The sequence below is a fragment of the Hydra vulgaris genome, chromosome 12, assembly GCF_038396675.1.
Source record: "Hydra vulgaris chromosome 12, alternate assembly HydraT2T_AEP".
Classification (NCBI taxonomy): Eukaryota; Metazoa; Cnidaria; class Hydrozoa; order Anthoathecata; family Hydridae; genus Hydra; species Hydra vulgaris.
This window is the reverse complement of record NC_088931.1, coordinates 32,547,501-32,572,123: the sequence shown is the minus strand read 5'-3', so window position 1 is coordinate 32,572,123 and position 24,623 is coordinate 32,547,501. Positions and strand designations below refer to the sequence as shown.

General features: G+C 27.9%; 1 protein-coding gene across 1 annotated transcript in view; it reads right to left on the bottom strand.

The window, feature by feature from the left end:
* Nucleotides 1-1,988: 1,988 nt before the first annotated feature.
* LOC100214562 (tetraspanin-5) overlaps nucleotides 1,989-24,623 on the bottom strand; it is a 26,387-nt gene continuing 3,752 nt past the window's right edge. The window contains exons 3-10 of the mRNA XM_065812954.1: nucleotides 24,108-24,299; nucleotides 12,425-12,499; nucleotides 12,219-12,314; nucleotides 6,873-6,986; nucleotides 6,729-6,770; nucleotides 6,491-6,613; nucleotides 6,014-6,098; nucleotides 1,989-2,330 (exon numbers count right to left, since the gene is read on the bottom strand). Of these exons, the coding sequence (XP_065669026.1) occupies nucleotides 2,314-2,330; nucleotides 6,014-6,098; nucleotides 6,491-6,613; nucleotides 6,729-6,770; nucleotides 6,873-6,986; nucleotides 12,219-12,314; nucleotides 12,425-12,499; nucleotides 24,108-24,299 (744 nt within the window). The 3' untranslated portion in view covers nucleotides 1,989-2,313. The remainder of the gene's footprint in view (nucleotides 2,331-6,013; nucleotides 6,099-6,490; nucleotides 6,614-6,728; nucleotides 6,771-6,872; nucleotides 6,987-12,218; nucleotides 12,315-12,424; nucleotides 12,500-24,107; nucleotides 24,300-24,623) is intronic.

Below are 24,623 nucleotides of genomic sequence, written 5' to 3'. Positions count from 1 at the left end.
TTTTTTTCAGCATTATTTCTTAGAAGTTGGTATGTTGATTTTAATATATCACCATTAATAATTAATTCTAAAGCTTCATCAGGTTAATATATTTAAGTAGGTTTAATGGGGTTTTTATTTCAAATTCAGCAATTTTTTTGCCAGTTTCGTATTTAAACTCACTTCTTAGTTTCAATTTTGTTGCATGAAGTAATTTGGGACTAAATAAAATATTATTAACGTTGTTAAGCTTATTCTTTTTGTTCTGTTACAAGTGTTTTCAAAAAAGCAACATGGTTTCCCAACTTCATTCACTAATGATGTAGCATTTAATGTACCGTAGGTGTATTGAAAATTTTGAGCTAGCCAATTTTCATTACTTCTCTCAAAATGAGTATTATCATTGTTTTTATCAAATTTTTACATAATGCTTTTATAAAGTTCTCCACTCAGAACCGTCTAGTTTTGATATCTGCAGAAAATAGAAGAGTTAATTTCGATGAAAAGAATGGTATATAATTAGGAACTAGTTTATTTTGCAGTAAATGTCACCAATTTTTATATTATTACTAAATAAAAACAAATTGTTAGGCAAACAGTACAATTCGTATCGAATTAAATAACAAACAAAATAACACTCATTTCTACCATAATTTTTGAGTCGAAATACGCAGTAAGACAGCCAATACTATAAAGTTGTCTTCAATATTACATGCAGTTTTATTTATACTTAACTATTTCTGTTTTAAACGTTTTTTTAAAATAGAATTATCATCTGTCCTTCCAAAACTATTATTTATAAGTGAAGCAAGAGCTGCACTCAGTGCAGTTAAATTTTTTACATACCGTGATGCTACTGGAGCTAATTCTTTTTCAATATTTTTTGGAACAAAAATAGATTTTTTAAGTTTTCTAATAGGCTGGTAAAACTGTTTATCTTTGTTATTATCGAAAGTATCTAAACATTTTGTTGTGTCTTCAAATTTCTCAGTAACCAACACTTTCTGTTATCTCATGAACTCTTTCATTTTCGTTCTTTGAAAAAAAATTTTTATTCTCTTTTTGTTTTGTTTCTCAATTTTTTGTGAAATTTTATCTTTGGCTAACATTTTTGAACAAGTGTTACTTTTTTGATCGTTAAAAAAATCTACATCTTCTTGTCTATTTTTTGACTTACATCAAATACCACCTCGAAAACTCTCGAAAAAGTTTCTTTTTTAAAAACTAAATTTTCACTTCAACGGTTCCTGTATTTAAAACCTTTTTTTTCCAACAAGGAAAACTTAACGATTTGATTTTTTTTTCTTTCAACAATTGCTTGTTGACATGAATTTTCCACCTCCCAAACATTCACAACACAACATGTATTAAATGGATAGGACAGACCATTTCCATAATTTTTTGCAAAAAAAAAAAAAAAAACATAACCTATAATCAGATATATCAGGCTACAAAAATAACCTTTATAGTATTTTTGAAATATTTGAAAATGACTCTGCCCCCTCCATATGTACAAAAACTAGAAATTTTTTGAAATTTCGGACTGCTGGGACCAACCATAGGAGTACCCATAAAAAAATGTATATTTTTTTGATACATATATTAGACAAAATGTTCATAATAAGTCGTGTAATATATATTAGAAAACAATTACGTAAAATTCCAACCAATGTTATTATGCTCATTAATGGGCGGCTTTAAGTAATAAGATAAAGTAAAAAAGGATGTCGCGAGTCTTATACTCACGTGACTCCGAGCCACATACTTTTTATTTTATCAAGGTTTTTGAACATGAGTTCGATTTAGTGAAAGTTTTAATAAGATATTTAAACTAGAAATTTAATTTTATTATCGTTATTAATTAGGGAATAAAGTAGCAGGCGTAAAAGAAATAAGGAATGAGTCGTAAAAACCTTTAGAGAACCTCAAGCCGCCCCTTTGTAGCCACCCACACTATTTATATAAAATGAATACAAGTAGTTAAATGTCATTAAGTTAAAAAAAAAAACTTCGAATAAATATAATATTTTACGCAAATAATTTTTATTTTTAATCTCTTTTACAAGATATAAAAACTGTTTATCCGACAAATTCATTATAAAATGATTATTATCAATTATTATTGGTAAAAATAAAAAAAAATTTATAAAAAAATTTAAAAGACATCACATTGAAATTACAAACCCCAATAAACTAAACTAATGCTGATTTGAACTATTCACAAAGAAATATAACAATATAATGAATAAATTATCCGAGCAAGGTCGTATATAAAATAATATAAACTTTAATAAATTATACAAATCGAAGCAAAACTTTCCAACTTAAATCCATCTATTGCATACCAGTATCTAAAAAAAAAATTAAAGATGATAGAAACTCTCGCATTAAAAAATTTAACAAACTGTTTATTATTTATTACATACGAACACACACACATACACACTTGATTAATGTATACATACTGACATTGCAAATTCACTATAATAAAGTTGATTTGCATTATTCTTAAGTGTGAAGTAATAATAACCCATGGCTACCGATATAGTTCATTTACGCCACTGTATTTTATATGAATTTCAACAAAATAGAAATGATACAGAGGCTTGTAAAAATGTATCAAAAGTATTTGGTAAAGGTTACAAGTTCTGATAGGACATGGAGAAGATGGTGCAAAAAAATTAGTCATCACATTAAAACTTTTCTAGCCATTATGAAAATCTTCTGGCTGGTAAGAAGTTTAAAACTATTTTGCGTTAAGATGGTCAGGGACCCAATTAGAATGCTCAAAGACCCCATAAAAAAAAGGGCAACGAGAACCTTTTTTTGTTATTAACGTAATAAAAATGAAAGAATATGAAAAAAATTAAAAAAAAAAAAAATTAAAAAAAAAACACTCTTTAACTTTTCAACAATTATTCCCCTCCCCACATGAAATGAAATATGATGCCATAATAATTTGCGAAGTTTTTTTACTTTCGAACCTCTAATAAGCGGGAGAGAAGGTAGAATTACAATGTCTTGAGTGGGAAATAGATTGTCTTATTTCGCATATTTATTAAAGATTTAAAGAGTAGCTGGCAGTGAAAAAAAGTTTTATTAACTAAAAAGTGAATAAATACTGTGATAATAATAAGGACAGTGTGATTATTGTAGTATATAATCATAAAAAACAATTACTAATTTTTTATAAAGCAAAAATAATATCTCACAAAATAAACATGATTAAATATTCGAAAATAATCATTAACTCTGTAAACAGCATTATTTCATAATAAAAATTTAGTTTGAACGAGCTGCTTATATCACGATGATGTCATTAGTATTTAAGACGTGATACAGGAAATCTACAATCATTCAAAATTTTCTTTCAATTATCTGATCAATTCGAATTCTGAATAAGCAATGTTATTTGTTTTTTACTTTTTCAGGTGTCGTTTGACTACTTCTTCATGTGTCATTTTGTTATTTCCTCAGGTGTCATTTTAATATTTCTTTAGGAGTCATTTTACTACTTCTTCAAGTGTGATTTTACTATTTCTTCAGAAGTCATTTTATCATTTCTTCAGAAGTCATTTTATCATTTCTTCAGAAGTCATTTTATCATTTCTTCAGATGTCATTTTATTACTTCTTCTGGTGTTGCTTTAATACTCCTTGTGTTGCTTGAGAAATTTTTTATCAGTGCATGTATTTTCAATATTATAACCTCTACCTGCTATAATTGATGAATAAATAGGGAATTTATTAAAGTAGCCGCAATCCCATATCAGATATTCTTTCAGCGTATGCCCCTAAAATAAAATTTATGAAAGAACTACATGCAACTGTTACAAGGGATACACCATATTGTGGTGCTTTTAATCAGACCATTATTGTACTTTGCAGCTCCAAACCTTTTTATGTTTAATAAAAATTTCATAGCAGTCAAATATTGCTAACAGATAGTGGTTATCCTTAAAACAATCAAGTTTTTGTAAACCCTTTTTTCTTCTGTAAACAAATAACTCCAAGTATTGTGACGTACTTCTAGTCCACGTTTTAAGTATATTTGAAAAGATACTAAAAAAATAATTAAATTGATTAACCAGGTCATTGTTTAATTATCCAAAATCTAATTTCATCATAACAAGTTAAAACTCATCTTGACATAACTTTCTGCATGGGCTACAATTTCTTGATGCCTGCATATAAAAATTCTTGTTGTTGAAATTGTCAATTCCCTGAAAAGAAATATTATTGTTGGCTCTATATATTGGCATCCATCAATAAACCCTAATGAATTCATTACTAATCATCTTAATCCCTTATTTGAAAGGCCTAGTTCTGAAAATAAACAAGTTGTCCTAATGGGTTATTTCAATATGGGCTTGATAAATTATAATGATTCAAAAGTTATTTTCAGTTATCTTGATACATGTTCTTATTCTTTTTTTCTTTCTATAATTCAACCTAAATGTATAAATGCAACATCCAAGAGACTCATTAATAACATAATTTTAAATTTCCAGACTTTTGATCTGATTTTAGACAATCTTACAACATCAATTTCTAATCATTTGACACAATTAATCTGCATTCCTTGTACTCCTCCAAAAATAATCAAGGTAGTAACTATGAAAGAAAATTCCAAAATTTTGATAAACAAAAATTCATTCTGGATATTTCTAATGCAGACTAGGAAATAAAAATTAATAACTCAAGGAATCCTTGAACTTTTTCTTAAAAACTTTCGACAAAACTCTTGATAAACAACATTTAAAAATTAACTGCTCAACAAATTCAACAAAACCTTGGGTCACCAGTGGAATTCTTAAATCAGTATCTACTAAAAACTGACTATATAAAAAGTATATAAAAGCAAATAAACAAAACATTAAAACTCAAATTTTCAATAAATTTAAATGTTATAGAAACAAAATTAGCAACCATATGAAACTCTACAAAAAATTACAGTACATACAGTTTATAGCAATATAACAATAACCTAATCAATGTAAAAAATACAAAGAAAAGTATAAAATAAATTATCAATATCAAACCTTTTTTCGTTTACAGTAAATCTTTTAACCTCAAACTAAATATGATTTCAGACAGCAAAGCTGTATCAAACATATTTAATAATTATTTTGTAAATATTCAACTAACACTTTTAACAAAAATTCTCTTAAATGTATTTTTACAGACTATATAATTAACTAAAATAATAACTCTTTTATAGATCCAGTAAATGTAAACAAGGTAACAAATCTTATAAAAAATCTACCAAATAAAAAAAGTTTAGGTTCCAATAGTTTTCTTACATTTCTTCTCATACTTGTTAAATTATTATCTCTATGGAGCCTTTATGCAATATTCACAATATTCACAACTTTTGAAATTCACAAGATCATTGTGAATATCAAAAAATTTCACTGAAAAAGAAAAAAATTATTTTTCACTTTATTTTAAGTTATATGATTGGTTGCTTGACTTTGTAATTTTTTATTCGGGCAAGAAAAAATTACAAATTATCTTTTAAACTTTTTTATTGGATTTTCAAGTCATTAATGACAACAGTTGAGTCTTGAGCTTGGAAGAATTCATTAAGAAATTGAATTGATAGTATTTGCATCTTTATCTATGATTACTGGTACTGGTTCAATTTTAAAGCTATCTAAATTCGAGCCACCATGGCAGTAGTGAGTTAGAAAATAATAAACCGTAAAACATTTAACAGTCACCCAAGTGTAAAGGGTCTCAAAATATAAAAAAGTATAATGGAGATTTGAAAAAGATATATGATGTTTTCATGGGCTGTTTCTGAAAAGGGCTAAATTTTCCTTCTATGCCTTTACTCTATCATTTATCTTTATAATTAAGTTTGAGGTGATATATAAATATTATATTATTTCTAGTTTTATTGTAACTTTCCTACCAAATTAAGTAATTATAAATGGTCTGTTGTATTGATTTAAAAAAATGATTTTGTAAAAAAATGTAATGAAGTATTTAAAAATATGAATTGATAATTTTGAATAATACAAATAATTTACCAAGAGCTGATTGATATCTATTCCATTGCGCTTTTTGTCTCTGTATTCCATTAACCAAATTATGAGCAAGGCCTGTTGTTATCAACTAAATCGAATTTTTTATAAATAAATTAATTTAAAATTTTCAAAGAATATGATCATTAATCAAAGAAAATATAAAATACAAAAACATATTTAAATTTTAAAAATCTAACATTTAATTTTGTAACACATATGTTCATGTTAGGATGTATCATCCTTTTGTAGATTAAATTTATAATAGGCCTGAAATAAACATGTTCTTTTAGTGCAAAGCAGTTACTGCATAAAGAATGATAAATATATATTCCAACATGAAAAAAAAATTTATCATCTTCAAATTTACTTCTGCATTATTGCAATGTCTATATAAACTTTTATATCTAAGCAACAGAATAACTATTCATCACAGCTTTAAGTAATTTTGATTTTAAGTTTAAATTTTGGATGTATGCTTACCTGTAGCAGTACCATAGCTCCAGCAACACATATAAGAAGCACAAGATTGTCTTCATTCAAAAAGTAATTAATTACTGAGTCAACACAGCCATCAGTATAAATTACAGCTTGTCTCTCTGAAGTCTAAAAAGTAAATAAAAATAACTTTAAATTACTTTCATTGCATTCAAATAAAAAATAATGTTAAGCAATTATACAACATATCAATAAAGTAAAAATTCATAAAAAAAACTCTTACAGAGAGACTTCTCACTTTGTATCCACATTGTGTATTCATATTCTATTGGTAAACAATTAAAAAAAAGGAGTTTTTTTAAATTGGTTTAAAAAATTTAGATAAAGTAAATAAAACAAAGGAGAAAAAGAGAAATATCGAGGTTACATTTTTACAACACGAGAATGGTACGCCTCCAGCTTCAGGTGATGCTTTTGTTGAATGATTAAAGTAAATATTTAGTTCCCAATCTTCTGGACCTTGAATACCACAACATTTAACCTTTTAAAAAATATAAATTTTACTTCAAGATACTTTTACATAATTTTCTATTTGCACAGCAAACAAATACCAGGGTGTCATATAGCCAAAGAAATACCCAGTTTCCCATGAGTTTTAATAATTTGCTACACTAGACAATAAATTTATACGGAAATATACATTAACATAATAAATTTAATAATACACTAGATAATAATTTTAATAATTTGCTACACTAGACAATAAAAGCATGCTAAACATTCAAAAAAAATTTTCTGAACATTATAAAACAATAACAAAATTTAGGAAAAGTTATTGGAATCATTACAGACATTTTAAAATGGCTGATCTTTGAGATTGTTAATGGTGTTAATTTTTGAGATATTTTGAAAAAATTGATTTAAAAGCAGCAAAAAAATTAACAATTGGATTGTTTTCATTATTATTTTACCCCCTTTTTTTATAACCCCCGCCCCATTATATGCATCAGTACTTAAAACAATCAAATATATATAATTGCCCTTTGCCCATGCTTGATTTAAGTTAAAAAAAAAAACCTTCACAATGAGCTAGCAAAAAAAAGCCTTCACAATATATAAAGTAAAAAAAATAGTTAAACATTGTTTTTTAGGTTGTGTTATAGATACATAAAAAAGGTAAACAAAAAAAATTAAACAAAAATAATCATTTTTTTTTTTAAATTGATGTTCAAGAAAAAATCAAGTGAGAAAGAATTTTAGTTGATAACACTAGAGATAATAGATCATTTAAGCAGCGATTATGATTTATGACGTGTAGAAAAAAAGTAAAAGATGCAGCCTAGATAATGGGACAGTAAAGTTTCACAGAAAGAACAGGTCTAACTAAATTTACAATGCACTTTTGGATTTTGTCTAAAAGTGAAAGGTGCAAATAAAATTGATGTACTAATGTAGTTTGCAAAAAATCTTTGGAATATTTCATTATTTAGTGGTGCCACATGGCCTTGATTTGATTGGTCCATAAAAATAAAAATAAAAGTTTTTTAAAAGTATTTCATGTTTTATCTCTCTATTTTAAAATTTTAAAAATAATCATCATTTTATAAAGAAAATTTCTTCTAGATGCAATTGCAAAAAAATTGTTGTTTTTTGATATTTGAAAAAAAAAAAAAATTCTCTTCAACTTTTTTTTTTTTAAGAATTTTTAAAACACGTTTTCATAAAATATTTTCATTTTTAAAACTTTTATAAAATTTCACTTTATTTGAGTACCATGTTGACATTTAAAAATTTTTTTTTTTTTTAAAAACGAATCAAACTTTTTAAAACCATGCTGCAACACTAAATGCACATTAGATTAGTACATTAATAGGAGCATAAATAAGGAGTGTCTCAGGAATTTACTGAAAATAAGGAAACAGGGGGAAAATATTTGTAGGGGGTGAGAAAGGAATCAGAAGTAAGAAAATGATGAGCATGATAAAGACAAGCAACTTTGGCAGGTACTACGTTTACAATTAACTGTGTACATGGTTTCCATGAGAGGTCAGGGAAATAGTCCAAATAAACATAAAGTAAAAGACTTAGTAAGTAGGTTGCCATTCATTAACAACACTGTGATGTTATTTACTGTAAACAATACTTGTTGTGTTAAAGATCATTAAAGTAGATAATAAAAAAATAATGCACTAAGGATGGAACCTTACAGTACCCCAGTAGTTATTGGAAATAAAGAAGAGTGTTGCTCTTTGAGTCAGCCTAGAAGTTTATTTAAATTTAACAAGCCAGCTATGAAACTTAAGATAAAATTTTAAAAATTTGTTGCTTAGAGACACAAAGACCTAGCCAATAATAAAAAAAATACAGATCAAACAATAGTTGGAGAGGTCAGAGTGTATCCCAGATTTTCAAAAATTGGAACCACAGATGTTATTTTAAACCAGGCATTTAATTTGAGGGACAAAAGCTAATTGCAAGTAATTCTGCCTTATCCTTTAGAGAGGTAATAAGATTAAACCCATGAATTACAGATGGAGTGAAAAGCTTACATTTGTTTGAAATACACTGTTGAAGTTTTTTCAAAAGTCTGAAATAAGATACAAGATTTAGTAAACCGAGAATATTAGATTTTAGCATCAGACAGCATCTTTTTACATTAACTTCTTGCAATAATAAAAAAAGATATTTTCTCAGGAGAGTTCTCAGGCAAGTTATTCTTGTGAAAAAGATGAAGAAAAACAAAAACAATTAGAAATAGAAATACAGTTTCAAAAGAAGGTAAAAACCATGGAGTAGAATAAGGCTTGACTTGACTTGAACACAAAGGAGAAAAGGTAAGTAATTAAGGTTGTCTGAAAAATGAGTCACAAAGTATCTGAGAAAGAAATAGAGAAATGAAAAGTTAAAGGTTAAGAAGAAGTTAAAAGTTAGAAGTTAAAAGCTTTAGTGCCAGCAGCGCCAGAGGTGTTAGAGCCAAGTCATTCATTGTGAGCAATAAAGTCACCAATAACAACAATATTGGTTGAAATATAATGAGACAGCTTTGTAATTTGGTCCAAAATTACATCTAGAAGAGCGCAGTCCTGAGAAGAAAGAGAATAATAAAGAACAAAAAGAGAGGTGATTGAGTGAAGAGATGTTAAACAAAAGCCCATTTACTTGTAAATCAGATGTCAATGAGTATATTGAAAGATCTGTTAAATGCAAAAAACAATTGAAGAATGAGATTATTTATTTTAAGGATACAAGCAGGTCATTTCTTTAAAAATCAACTCTCTTTAAAATTATAATTGTTGATTAAAATTCAAAAAAAAAAAAGAAAGTCTTACACCTACAGAAGAACACTCTAATAATTTAAAAATTTTACTTGCAAAGTCCTCAAAACAATAACTTCCACATGCGGAAAAGCATTAAGCTAGCATTTAATCTCTTGGTTCCAAGACAGAAATTTAACGTGTGCCATGAATGCTATAAAGTTATTTCTCATTTTTACTAGTAATCAGAACAAATTGTTCTTTATATGGACTAATTTCATGTATAATCTATTTTTTGTGTTATTAATAATGATTACATATTTTAACATATTTTATTTGTAAAAGAAAAATACCATTTACAATGGATTCTACATACACATAATAATAATGATTTCATTAAATTTAACAACTGATTATTTTATAATGCTAAGGCTAAATATTTTTAATGGAAAAAAATAATTCAAAATCATCATATAAAATTATTTAAGAAAAAGTAGTTAAACTACAAAAAATGTAAAAAAAAGTTAATTTTGGACCCCTCTTTTTATAAGCATTCAAAGATATAGAAAGAGTCTTTTAAAAACCTGTGCCCAATTTAAAACTAAATTATACCTAATATATAAGTATAAACACATACCAACCTTTTTAGTTCCAGTGTAAGAAGTAGTTGTGGTAATAAATACATGCATATGCAACTAATTTTTATTAATCTGAAAAAGTTGGTTGCAGCCAGCAACCTGCTTTTTCAGAATTATCCCAAAAATTTTTTTTACTAATTTATCACTACTCTGTTCTTTAAGAACATTATCACTTATCCTAGAATACACTAACAAATTTAATCACCCTTTTTATAGAATACAATAACTATAGAATAGACTAACATATTTAACATTCAGTTTATACCCTTAAAGTCTGAATCTTAGAGCCAACGTCCAGTTTCAGATATCTACAAAAATTTTAATACAAAATTTAGTATAATATGATAAAAATTTTTTTGTATGGCGCCCTGTAATGTCTCATCAACAAAAATATGAAAGCAAAATACTAATAATATAAACCATATGAAAAAAGATGCAATATTGAAACAAGACTAGAACACTTAATTTAGAACGCACTATTCACCTGAGCAAGATTTCAATATAATCACAGACTGTTAATGATACAAATAAATAGACAATTTTTTGTCCTTTTGATATGCAAAGAAAAGGGGAGATTTTTGACCTTTTGTTACATTATAAATAACTTTTAATTGTTGATCTTTTCTTGAGTTTTTATTTTACGCAAAGGCTTTAAATAAAATAAAAAATTAATTATAATGATTGATTAAAATAAATGGATTTGTGTAAATTAACAAATGTTATATTTAAATTTTTTTTATGTGGCATATATTTTTTTATGATAAATTTAAATGCTTATATCTAACGGGTGATGCGGAAGTTATCGGACAAAATAAAAACGTCAATAACTTATTTATAAATAAAAAAACAAACTACTATTATATTTTTTTAAATAAAGCATTTATCTTTTAATAAAAATATATTATTTTTTATATGAAAAAATACCACCATCTGCAATTGATCTCAATTTTGCTCTGACGCCTTTCATGTTTCACGTTTTCTATATTTAATATTCATTTTTTTTAACTGACGACCAATTGTCGATTGATTTACACCGAATTAAATACCTATTTTTCTCTGACTAACCCCTTTTCGATTGTTGACAAGTCTCGTTAATTCGGCTTTCTTTTCTTTAGTCCAGGATGTCGAACGACCAGGGTGCTTTCTATCAGAAAACAATTGAACAGTTTCAAGTTATTTTAGGTTATCATATATTGTACTTCGAGCAAATCCTTCCTTTTCAAAATGATTTACGATTTTTTTTTTTTTTTAATATTAGGTTTATTTACAAAAAACATTTTTAGTTGCTTTCGAAAAGATTCTCGTTCAGCTGCATTTAACCTCATTTCAAATAATTGTGTTTTAAATAATAAAGTTTATATTTTATAGAACGTTTATGCTTACGCATAAAACCACAAAAACTAACTATTATGCTCAAATAATGAAATTAGGATTTGTCCGATAACTTCTGCATCACCCGTTATTTTTCCATATCTTTCTAAAAATCTTTTGAAAGATAATTTTTAAGTTACTATAAATTATGAATAAGTTAAATTAAATCTTCAGCTGCAATAAAATGATTTAATTGCTTTATTTTTTTTATTTCTATTATTACAAACAATTGTTTAAAATTTTTTTTTTAAATAGATGCATCTGATATATATATATATATATATATATATATATATATATATATATATATATATATATATATATATATATATAAATATATATATATATATATATATTTATATATATATATATATAATATATATATATATATATATATATATATATATATATATATATATATATATATATATATATATATATATATATATATATTATATATAAATATATATATAAATATATATATATATATAGTTAATGTAAAATACCCACATTTTCTTGAGTCCAGTCAATTATTGATTGAAGGTCAACATCATCACGATAATTTATAACTGTATTTTTAAGCATGCTTTCAATATTTCTTTTTACCTTAAAGTTAAAACATTTCTTAAAAATATTTTTTTCACTTTAAATAAACATAAAATGTTTTTTAAACGAAAAAAAAAAAGCATTTTATTATAAACATATTATACTTATACCCTGTTGCGATCAGCATAAACATAAATAACTGCTATCACTTCCAATAATAACAGTATATCGATTGTATACTCAAACTGCAAAGATAAAATTAAAAAACATAAAATAAAATAAAACAAATGCTAATTATGTTTTCAAAATACTTTTACTTTTTAAAATACTTCTAGCGCTAGAAGTAACGTTGAAATACTAGAAGTATTTTAACATTCTATTCACATTATTATTTCTAAACAAAATTACTTTATAGTAGGGATGTACCAGAATTCCTTTCTGAGCAAAATTCCGGCCGGAATTTGTAACTTTTAGGTCATTCTAATTACCACCAGTATTACAATACATCAGGCAGGAATGCAGGTAAAAACCTGGTAAAAAACCTAGGTAAAAAATACTAAATTCTTAAAAAACACAATGAAATTTTATTTGCAGTAATCAATTATGTAAGGATTTGTAGAAGTTTACTAATACTGTGGTGCAAAAAGAGTTGCTATCCAGATTTGGGTAACAAACTAGCTCTTTTTTCATCAAAAATGCTAACTACCTCTGAGAGTAGTCTCATTTTAAATGTTACTTAAATTTTAAACAATTCAAAAGTATAGGATGCCTAATATAGTAAATATTTCAATTTTAACCTAAAAAGGAAAAACAGAAAACAAAGAAATAATTTTAAATATAAATATTATGCAGATTAAATCTTTCAACAAATAAAATTATAAGAAACAAATAAAAACAACATAATAGATTTAAATGAAAAAAGAATCAAGTTAATGAAATAGGTTATATCAATGATATATTAGATAAACTAGATATCTAACTTCGATCCAAAAAGTGAAGCTGCTTCTGCCTTTTTTACAAATGACAGATTAAATTTGTAGACAAATATTATTAAACTTTTCCTTTTTTTATATGAAGTAAATATATTTTAAATATAAATACTATTTATGTAATAGTCTTAAGAGCAAATTAGAATACTTGTAAAATAATAATTTATGATTTCCAAATTTATTTACGATTAGAAAAGGATTAAAGTTTTGAGTAGAAAAGTGAAATGACAGCTTTCGAAGCATTTTATGAATTAAAAAACTTCTTAATAAAAATAGGCTCATAAAAAAACTTTTATTTTATAATTATTAACATGTTTTTGAATTATTTTTAATTTATTGGGAACTTTTGACTTCCATTTATAACTTTTATTTGATATATTAGCTTCAGCTTTTGCTCTTTTTACAAATGGCGGACTATATTTATAAACAAAAAAAAAGCAGCTTCATTTTTTGTCCAATAAAATCCCGGAAGTTAGACATCTTTTTTTTTTTTTTTAGATTATTCACCTCCCCAAGGCCCGAGGGGGCCACTACAGTCGAGGAGGCTACTCATTTTTTTTTTTTTTTTTTTGTGTGTTTTTTTATTTTTATTTTTTATTTTTTTTAGTTGTTATTTGTGGTACAACCCTCTCTCAACTCTTTAACTCCGAAACACGAACCTTTCCGAGCAAGGCCGCTGTGCAGAGAAACCAAGTTGAGCGCGGTACTTCCAGGGACGTGGTGGGAGTCGAACTCCAAACCTCTCGCTTATGAAGCAAGCGCTCTTACCACTACACCACTACCGCATTTAGTTTATATAATATATCATTGGGTTATATATATATATATATATATATATATATATATATATATATATATATATATATATATATATATATATATATATATATATATATATATATATATTATAGGTTATAAATATAAATTATGTAGCCACGATGCTAAGGTGCAGGCTTTCACTTTCAATTGTTGAAGGTAAAAAATTGCATAAGTGTAGTGCTTGTTCCAGCCGGAATTTTGATAACAGTTCTGGCAAATTCAGTTCTGGCCGGAATTCAAAATTTCCAATCTGGTACACCCCTACTTTATAGATTATAAGGTAACAGTGAATAAAATAAAATAATTATAACATAACAATATTCAATTAAATTACAAACAATATAAACTGCTATAGACACTGTCAATGCTATCATTATAGATGTTTTTAATACAGTCATTATAGATGTTTTCAACATTTTTATTTTAGATGTATACAGCAACATATTATTAAACATTATTAAATATTATCTGCTTATAAACCAGCATCCACTAATAAACATAATACATCCAATTTTAAATTAACACTTTTAAAGTTGACTTCCATAATAGAAAGAAATGAAGTATTTTTTGAGTCAAGATAAAAAAGCTTGTGTTCTGATCAGATTAACTTTAAGAAAAATTATTGATGCACATCAAGTATAGAGTCAGCTAATCTATCCATGATTGAATGGTGGCTGCAGAACATAAATTAATTCTATTAATGGTTTTTAAAAAAAAAAATACTTATTCACTTTCCCAAGGCCAAAAAGACCGCTACAGTTGAGAAGGCTACTGTAGTTGTGGTTACAGCCCTCTCTCAACTCTATAATTCTAAAACACAAAACTTGACAAACAAGATTGATGTTTGGAGAAACAAGTTGAGCGTGGTACTACCAGGGACGCAGTAAGGATCAAACTCGGAACTGTATCTTGGAATCGTAATAAAACATAATGGTATTAGAAATTCTTAGTGCTAACAATTGATGACAGCCCTGATGAAAACTCAAGATATCAAATAGTAATAGTTTCAGTACAACAGCTTTGATGTTTTAGCTGTTATAAATACTCCTGAAGAAAAATTGAAAAAAATGTTGAAAGAAAAATAACACAAATTAGTAAAGAAGTTGCAGGAACAGTATTATCACATGATCACTAAGGTAGCCATTTGACTTTTACTGTTTATTGATGTAATCCATGATTAGTAATAGAATTCTACAAGAAATGTCACAAATATTTTTTACCGATAGTCATTTTGCTATAACTAATTGTTGTTACAACAATTAGTTGAACCAATTATAAAAAATGCTACTAAAGTTTTACTTCAGTAACATTTTTTAAAATTGGTTCAAATAAGATTAAAACAATTAGGTTAGTTATAACTGTTTGAAGTTTTACTTAATTGTTAACGCATTTTGAAATGACAATAAGATATTAGTTACTGATAGTAATTTTTTAATTATTTAATATGCAGTAGTGATGTTGTACCTTGCTTTGCAAGAGGCATAATGAGATTAAACCCATTTTGTCCTTAAAAGTACTGTGCTCAATAATTTTTTCTTTGGTGAACAAGAGTACAATAGTCTTTTTCACCAAGTATCATGTTTAAAAGTTAAGAGAGGGCATTATACAATAAAACCTTACTAGTTACTAATGAATAATTTATAAAAAGATCATTATCACAGTTGTTAAGTATTTTTAACCACAGTTGTTTGATGTCTATTTTTATTCATACATACATATTTAAATTTAATAATTTGTTATAAAAATATATTTTTTATAACTATTTTTGTTATTTTTATTTAATTTTTATACAGTTGACTTTTGGTATCTGGAACACTTATGGGACCAGGAAAAAAGTTCAAGATATCAAAAGTTTGAGATATCGAGAGTTCAAGATATTGAGAGGAATTTGGCTTAAAGTGACTGGGAATAAAGTTTGAGATACACAAAAGTTCAAGATAATGAGAGTTAACTGTATATTATATTTTATTTTTTATTCATCTATATACAAAAACAATTAATTACAGTAATTTAAACCAGCCTTAACCCTAATTCTGACCTAGACTCTGTAGACTCTGTCAATGTAGCAGCGCTCTTACCGACAGCAGGTTATAAGATAGTTGACATTTTACAGTTTACTTTTCACTTTTTCTAAAAGTTATTTACGGGGATCAATTTTTACTAAAAAAGTATACTTATTGGGATAAAAAATGTATGGGTACACAAAAATATCTCCGATAACCGATAATTATTTGTCATAATAGAAAAAAATGTTCTTAGTTAAATACAGCAATTATTATATGTTTTTATTTTATTATAAAAATAATATATTAAATATTTTTATTAAAATAATAATACAATAAAAAACTCAATTTTTTTGAAAAAGTGGTTTTTAACCACCAGTAAAATTAAATTAATCTAAATAAGTAAAGCGAAATAAAAAAAAAGATATAGTTCACATCATATATTTGCCAACAAAGTAAATTATAGTCAACAAAGTAAATTATAATTAAGTAATATTTTGTAAACAATAAAACTATTTTAAACACTTTTTTAAAATTGAAATTATTTTTTAGGAACTATAGCATATGCATTTTTCAAATTACATCATGATTAGGATAAAGTGATTAATTTCGAGTCAGTCACCGAATTCCAGCAGCATTTTAAATTTAATATTTCGATCTTGGTTTCTGTGTTATGCTTGCAAATGTGACTTTTTTGAGACTAGTATGAACCCAGCCAAGAAAAAAAAAAACATTGTTTTTTTTGTTAAAAAATACACTCAATAAACATCGTGGCGTTAAAAAACAATTATAAAACTAAAACTATTTGCGAGTGTGGTTTGGTTTTTTAATCTTTGGGCTCGTGGTAGTCAAGCAAGAACTTGTTTTCGTGACGGCACTTAGATATAATTTCTGTTTTTTTATTTAATAATTTTTGCGTACCTTTGTATGATATTATGTAAAGTTTTTTATGAAGACAAAGCAAGCATTTTTTTTGTTACGTTGCTGTAGGTGGGACTTATTTACTTTTTAGGCGGGGTTTAATTGTTGACCAAGTTAATTTTGGTGTGATTTTCAAGTTTTCTTTTATCTGCCATATATACTTTGAAAGGGTGGTTGAATTTTTCATCTTTTTATTTGTGAATAAGTGTTTGTGGTTAGTCCATCTTTTCTTCCATTCACCTAAATACTATCAAATTGAGTTATATCAAATTGAGTTATACCATTCACCGAAACACCATCAAATTGAGTTATAGCTGCACCAAAAATATCGAAAGTATAATAAAAAGCCACAACAAGAAAAATAGTTAAGAAAAACCAAAAGAATACCCACCCTGCAATTGCATAAAGAAAGAAAACTGCCCTGTAATAGGAAAATGTTATTTATAAATGTATAGTATCCCCCCCTAACACCCCAGAAAAAGTATATATTGGCCTAGCAGAAAGTGAATGGAAGAAAAGATTAATTATTATTTGCAACTACAAATTAAAAATTGTTTAAAGTGTTTTAAACATTTAATAACTACTAAAATTTAAATTACTAAAATATAATTTTTTAATGTTTAAAATACTTTAAACATTTTTCAATAAACATTTATAAATAGTCTAGCCTTTGCAACTTAAAATTTTTTTAAAATATTAAATAAAAGCAGTGGACATACTTTTGTCTTGCTATGATAAAAGCATGATAAAAGTATGTCCACTGCTAAATAATATATTCAAAGAAATGCCTCTTTTAAAGAGATACTATTATATAGGTGAGAGTGGTGTACCTCGGAGGTATTTTCAAACTTTTACAAGTATAAAAAAAAATACTTTCAATATGTTCTGTAACAATATATTTTCTTTAACTTTATGATATTAGTTACTCTAAGATTTTTTATTAAAGATCCAGACAAATTTTTTTCATCCCTTTATTTAATTGTAAAAAATAGCTTACACTACAGCCAAGGTACACCACTGGTGGTGTACCTTGGAGGTATGTATATTGTACCTTGGAGGTATTATTGTTTTAACCTAGGAGGTATTATTTGTTTCAAGTACTTAACATGGTAGAAATTTGATATAATGTTTACTTATAGGATAATTGGACTACTATCTCAAATGAGGCTGATGTAAATCAGCCATAATGTTTACTTATAGGATAATTGGACTACTATCTCAAATGAGGCTGATGTAAATCAGCCTTGTCTGAGATAATATTAATCTAACTAGTCAGATTTATATAAACTATATATAAAACAGACAGGGGTTCAAAGAAGATACGGATGACTGGTGTCATCACAATCTTTTCATAGAGCCCCTTTACAATAACATTGAAAGTCCACATGGCTTTAGTAAATTTACAATAAATTAATTTTTTCTGAAAACTTAGAAGTGTTAAAAACTTACAAAAGAAATAAAGTTGATTAAGAAAAGAGTAATAACTAATATGTTTTAAAGTTTAGTAATATTTAGTCTTTCACTTTGATTTAGCATATATGTACTCTACGTTCAAGTAATAAAAGTTAATGCCAATTTATAGTTTTTCCAGTTGTAGTGCTGAACCTTCTGTAATAGAGGGATGTAGCAACTGAAAGACTATGTCTGATTTGTCCAACTGATACACAGTTTTATCTTCTCTTTAATAAATTGAGAAAATTATCAAAGAGAAGATAACAATTTGATAAAAATAATTACATTTTAACAAAGAAATACACACATCATATTATACTAAAGAGAATCTTAAAAAAAAAAAATCATAATAAACTATAACAACATATTACATTAAGAAAATACTTTCATAACAAATACTATTCTTAATAGTATTTACAAAATCATGCAAGTGTATACCTTGGTGGTACCACCAAGGTACACAACATTAGCTAACTCCAAGGTACACCGCTACCATAGTTTTTACAAAATTACTACCATATATTTATAGGTTAGGAGTTAATCACTTTCAAACATGCATAAATGTAGCTTAAAACATGCTTTACAAATTTAGATAATCAGTTTTAAAATAAAGTTTATACTTACAGTTGTAGAAAAAAAAGAATACACCCTAAAAAAGTTACTTTTTGGTACCAGAAAAAAACTTTTATTTTTATTGCAACAACAAATGTGTTAAGCAGTGGTAAAACAACTTATTATGAGCCTTTAACGGCCAATACACGCAACTAAAATTACAGTTTGAATTCATCACTCAACATGGCAACACAATTGACATGCCTCCAAGATACACACACCTTTGCCTGTAGTTCGAATCCCACCACTATCCAATTTTTTATTGTTTTTCTTTTAAATCCCACTGCTCATATATTTGCTTTGTAACCATTTATCTTTTCTTTTTTGTATATAAAACTTTTATTGAATAATACAAATTTATTTTACCTTCAGATTTCTTGTACAATTTACATATATATACAGGCACATATACATGTATAAATAGTTTTTAAGTTTCAATTACGCCATGTGATCTACACTTTTTTCACATAGCCTTAATTGTTTCATACTACCTTTCTATTTCTGTACTTTTTTATCCCCAATCTTTTAGCGCTTTGTAATTTTGGATACCTGTTGCTATTTAACATTCGGCTCAGTATGCTTAGTTCTACCCATCCCCTTTCTTTCAGTCTACCATATTATTGGTGAAATATACATAAACAAATATTAATAATAAATCTTTGCTTTGATTCTGTGATTTTATACTGGACATCTTTCTAATACTTTTTAATAAATATTTAGCAAACTCTTTTTTTTTTTTTTTTTAAACATCTTCGCTTTCAACAAGGCTGCAAGCAGGCACTAATTAAAGTTGCAAGTTACTGAAAGAGAAAAGATAAAGATTGTAGAGCAAGATAACGATTGACAAACAACTTAAAAGATTGTAAATTATATGAATCAGGAAAGCAAGATGAAGGAAGGGAATTCCAAAGAACTGATGTTCGAAGAAAAAAACTAGACAAATAAGCATTTTTGGAGCACTTAGGAACAGTCACAGAAAAAGGATGACACTTAATTGAATGACGAGTAACACGAGAATAAACTTTAGTAGATGGCACAAGAGACGCTAGCTCTTTCGAGCAGTGCCCATTATAGTATTTGTAGAAAAGAGAAAGAGAAGCAACATTACAACAATGTGATAATGGTTGAAGGTTGCAAGAACAGGTCCAACTATGTTTACAATGCGTTTTTGCACCTTGTCTAAAAGAGAAAGGACATCATTAGAAGATCCGCCCCAGATATGGCAACAGTATTCCATACAAGGCCGGATTTGAGATTTATAGAGATAGAGAATAGAATCCGAAGTAAGAAAGTGACGAGCTTGATAAAGAGATGCAACCTTAGCAGATGCTAATTTTGCAACCGATTTGATATATGGTTTCCAAGAAAGATTGGAAGTAAGAGTTAGTCCTAGAAGATGAAGAGTAGGTGACTCATCGAGTACATCACCGTTCATAAATATAGGAAGATCTAAATTATTGCGATAACGATTGGCTGAAAAAAATTGCGTTTTATCTGAATTAAAGTCCACCAGCCACTGTGAGCCCCATGCTGTAGCAGAAGTGAAATCCTTTTCAAGCTCAAATGCCCCCTCCAGGCAATCAGAGGGTGTTGGTTTCTTATCACGACAAGAATAAATGGTAGTATCATCAGCAAACAATGCCACCTTAGATGTGAGAATATCTGGAAGATCGTTAATGTAAATTAAAAAGAGTATAAGGCCAAGGATAGATCCTTGAGGAACCCCTGAAGTTACAGAATAAGAAGAAGAGTGTTGTCCATCGAGGACAACTTTTATGCTACAATTGGAAAAGAAAGATTCAATGATCTTAAAGATGTTGCCGGATACACCATAAGAAGAAAGCTTATGGAGAAGACCAGCATGCCAAACTTTATCAAAAGCTTTTGAAATGTCAAGAGCGATGGCCTTAACCTCTCCACCTTCATCTAATACACGATAAAATCTATCAGTTATTACTGTTAGCAAATCAGCTGTAGAACAAGAAGATTGAAATCCATATTGATGGTCAGAAAGTAAGTTATTAGATTCAAGATGAGAAATTAAGTGTTTGTTAATTAAAGATTCAAAAACCTTGCTTATGATAGGAAGAAGACTTATGGGACGGTAGTTAGACGAATCAGATCGCTCTCCAGAACTTTTGAAGATAGGGATAACAGATGCCGCTTTCCAGCAGGCTGGAAAACAAGACTCTGATAAGCACTTGTTGAATAGTTTTGAGAGAATAGATGACAGCTCCGGAGAACACTTCTGCAAGACAATAACAGGTATGTTGTCCGGGCCACAAGCTGTAGAAGAGCATAGGCAGGAAATCGCTTTAGATACAGATGCTGGAGTGATATGAATGTCAAGCAATGGATCAACCTGTTTGTTGGCAATATCAGGTAGAACGCAACTAGTGGAATCAAGAGATGATATTGATGAAAAGTTTTTAGCAAACAATTCGGCTTTGTCTTTAGGTGAGGTGACAAAGTCTAAACCACACAAGAGAGGTGGAATTATAGATTTGCCCTTATTATTGATATTATTAAAGATTCTCCAGAAGTCACAAGAGCCTAATTTTTGAGATGAGATACGAGATTTTATGACCTGAGAATAGCGGGTTACAGCGTTAGACAAAACCTTTTTACAATTGTTTCTAGCAGTAATAAACAGACGTCTGTTTTCTGAAGAATTGTTTTGCAGATAAATATGGAAGTAACGGTTTCGATTGGCAATCGCAGCAGCACAGTGTGAGGAAACCATGGAGGAGAGTGAGACTTGATCTGGAATCGTAGAGAGGGAATATAAGATTCCATGCCAGCCTGAATCCACAAAGTTATGTAAGAAGCACATTTGTCGACAGGAAGACAAAAGATTTCTACCCAAGGGCCATCACGAAGAAAATCACGGAAAGAATCCCAGTCAGCCTTACTGTAGTTGTAAGAGGTTCGATATTAGGGGGATTCAGGTGATGAAGAAGAATGAGATATTAGTTTTAGAGAGATCAAACTGTGATCAGAAGAACCTAAGGGTGAATGTGGAGAAACTGAGCACTGATTAGGATCAGAAACAAGACATAAGTTGAGTAGAGAAGGTAGATGATTCGGGTTGTCAGGAAAGGGAGATGGAAAGTTGACTATTTGAGTTAGGGATTGAGAAAGACAAAAGTTGTGGGCTTTAATGCCTGCAGAGTCACTGACACTAGAGCCAAGCTATTCAGAGTGGTGAGCATTAAAGTCACCGACAAAAACTATATTAGCTGATGGATAAAGAGAGAGGGCTTGGTCAATATGATCAGAAATAATGTCAAAAAGAGTGCAGTCTTGAGATAAAGGAGAGCAATATAGAACAAAAAGAAAGGCAACAGAGTGAAGTGGTGCTAAGCAAAAGCACATGAAAGAATAGTCTGTGGATTTAAACCTAGTTTCACGACAAACGGGTGAATTCTTTTGAATGTGAATGCCCAGGCCAAGCATGTGACTATTGCAGTCTTCACGAATTAGAGGAAGATAACCATCAATACTAAGATCACAAGATGAGACAGCCGAACTCAAATTAGTCTCACAAAGAGCAATTAGGTCTGGTGAACTTTGCAAGAGATACGACTCAACCGAAGAAAAGTTACTTTGAAGACTACGAATATTAGTGAATGATAGGTTTATAGAACTTGGTGATGATGATGGTTTTTTGTGTATTATAGTTTTTGGTACTTTATTCATTTTTAAATTAGATTGAAGAACTTGACTCAAAGCATAGATAGTACTCAGAACACTGTTTAATAGCCCAAGCAATTGCCTCATTACTATTAATAAACCCTAAGCCGTAACAAAGGGCTACAAATGTGGCCTCCGCAATGCACACCAAAATTAAAAACACGGACACTATTCATGCGCAAAATGGCACTGTTATTACTTTGATATTTTTCAGCTGTTGATGGAATCAGCCTCTCTGAGAGCTACTACAGAGTTCGGGAAACCTGACTACCAGCCGGCCTCAGAACCATAAAACTGAGTTTTAGAGCTGTACCTTCATTAGGAGATAATAGAATGAGTTGCATAGTCATAAAAACAGAGACACAAGCAAAACCCATGACTTGAGTCAAGAAGATCCAGCATTCAACATCCTAAACTGGAAACAATGTATTAAAAATACATCTGCGCCAGCCTAATAGATGAAGAAAGGGTGCGAGGCTGGTCAACAGATAAAATCTGTTTACCCCTTAAGTCTTTGCCTAGGAGGCCTTCTACAAGACAGTAGCTGGGTGCATTTAACATCTGCCCAAGATGAGTATTTTTATCGAGACACCATCTCTAGCCTTTACTCAACCAAGAGCTCCAAGGCAGGGGGTGTTTTAAATCGGAGTTGGCATCTCCTAGCCTTTGCCTAAAAAGGCATATCCTACAAAGCAGCAGGACATGAAGCAGATTGTACTGGCAAACTCTTATTCTAATATGATATTTTCTCCTTCTTGCGGAGGCTCCTACGGCTATATGTGTTCCATTAAAATAACTGGTTTTTGAGTCTGGTAGCAAATGATAAATGTTAATGTAACAAGTATATGTATTGCAAAAAAAAATCTTTTAAAATACTAAATTTAATAGCAACCACCCTAAAAAAACAAAAATAAAAACAAACTATTTAAATTATTAGAAAATTATTAGAATTGAAAATCATTTAAATAATTATTTAAATTATTAGAAAATTATTAGAATTGAATCATTTAAATAATTAATTTTTTTTTTCTATTTAGATTTATTGTTTTTTATTTTTATAGTTTTGCTTTCTTTGTTTTTAAAACTTAGCTTTTTCTGCAAAGCACTGAAACGCCTAAAATGATAAAACTTGCAAACAGCTGTAATCAATTTGCTTAAATTTAAAAAAAAACGTGGACAAATGAGACAAAAAACCGCATGCTACTCCTGGAAAAGCCTGGTATATACATACATACATACATATATATATATATATATATATATATATATATATATATATATATATATATATATATATATATATATATATATAAATTTAATAAAAGTGACAATAATCAAAAAAAAAAAAGAAAATCAAAACCTACTGTTTTTAAAATAGCAATATTTTCTCTCAAAGAACCAATACAACCCAGAAAAGCAAGAACAAATACAACAGATCCCATAATAATAAAAAGATTTGCAGGATCCATGAACCATGGTAACTTGCTACCTAGATTTCCAAGATTTTTTTCAGTTTTTGCATATATGCCAACACCCAATGTTAATCCACCAACAATCTATAAAAAATGCCTTAAACTAATAACAATAATTTAAAAAAAAACATACATATATGCAACCTATAAAAAAAATCAGTCTGTAAAAATATGTAACACTGTAGGTTAGCTCATTTAACAAGAGGTATGTTAAAAAGAAAGTGAATTTAAAAAATGCAAGGAAATGAAGGTTAGACATTTTTTGTAAGTGATATAACTATTAGAAAAATCTTGCATATTATTTCAAAAACTACTATCTATAAACATTCTGGAACGTTTATAGATAGTATATGTATATATATATATATATATATATATATATATATATATATATATATATATATATAT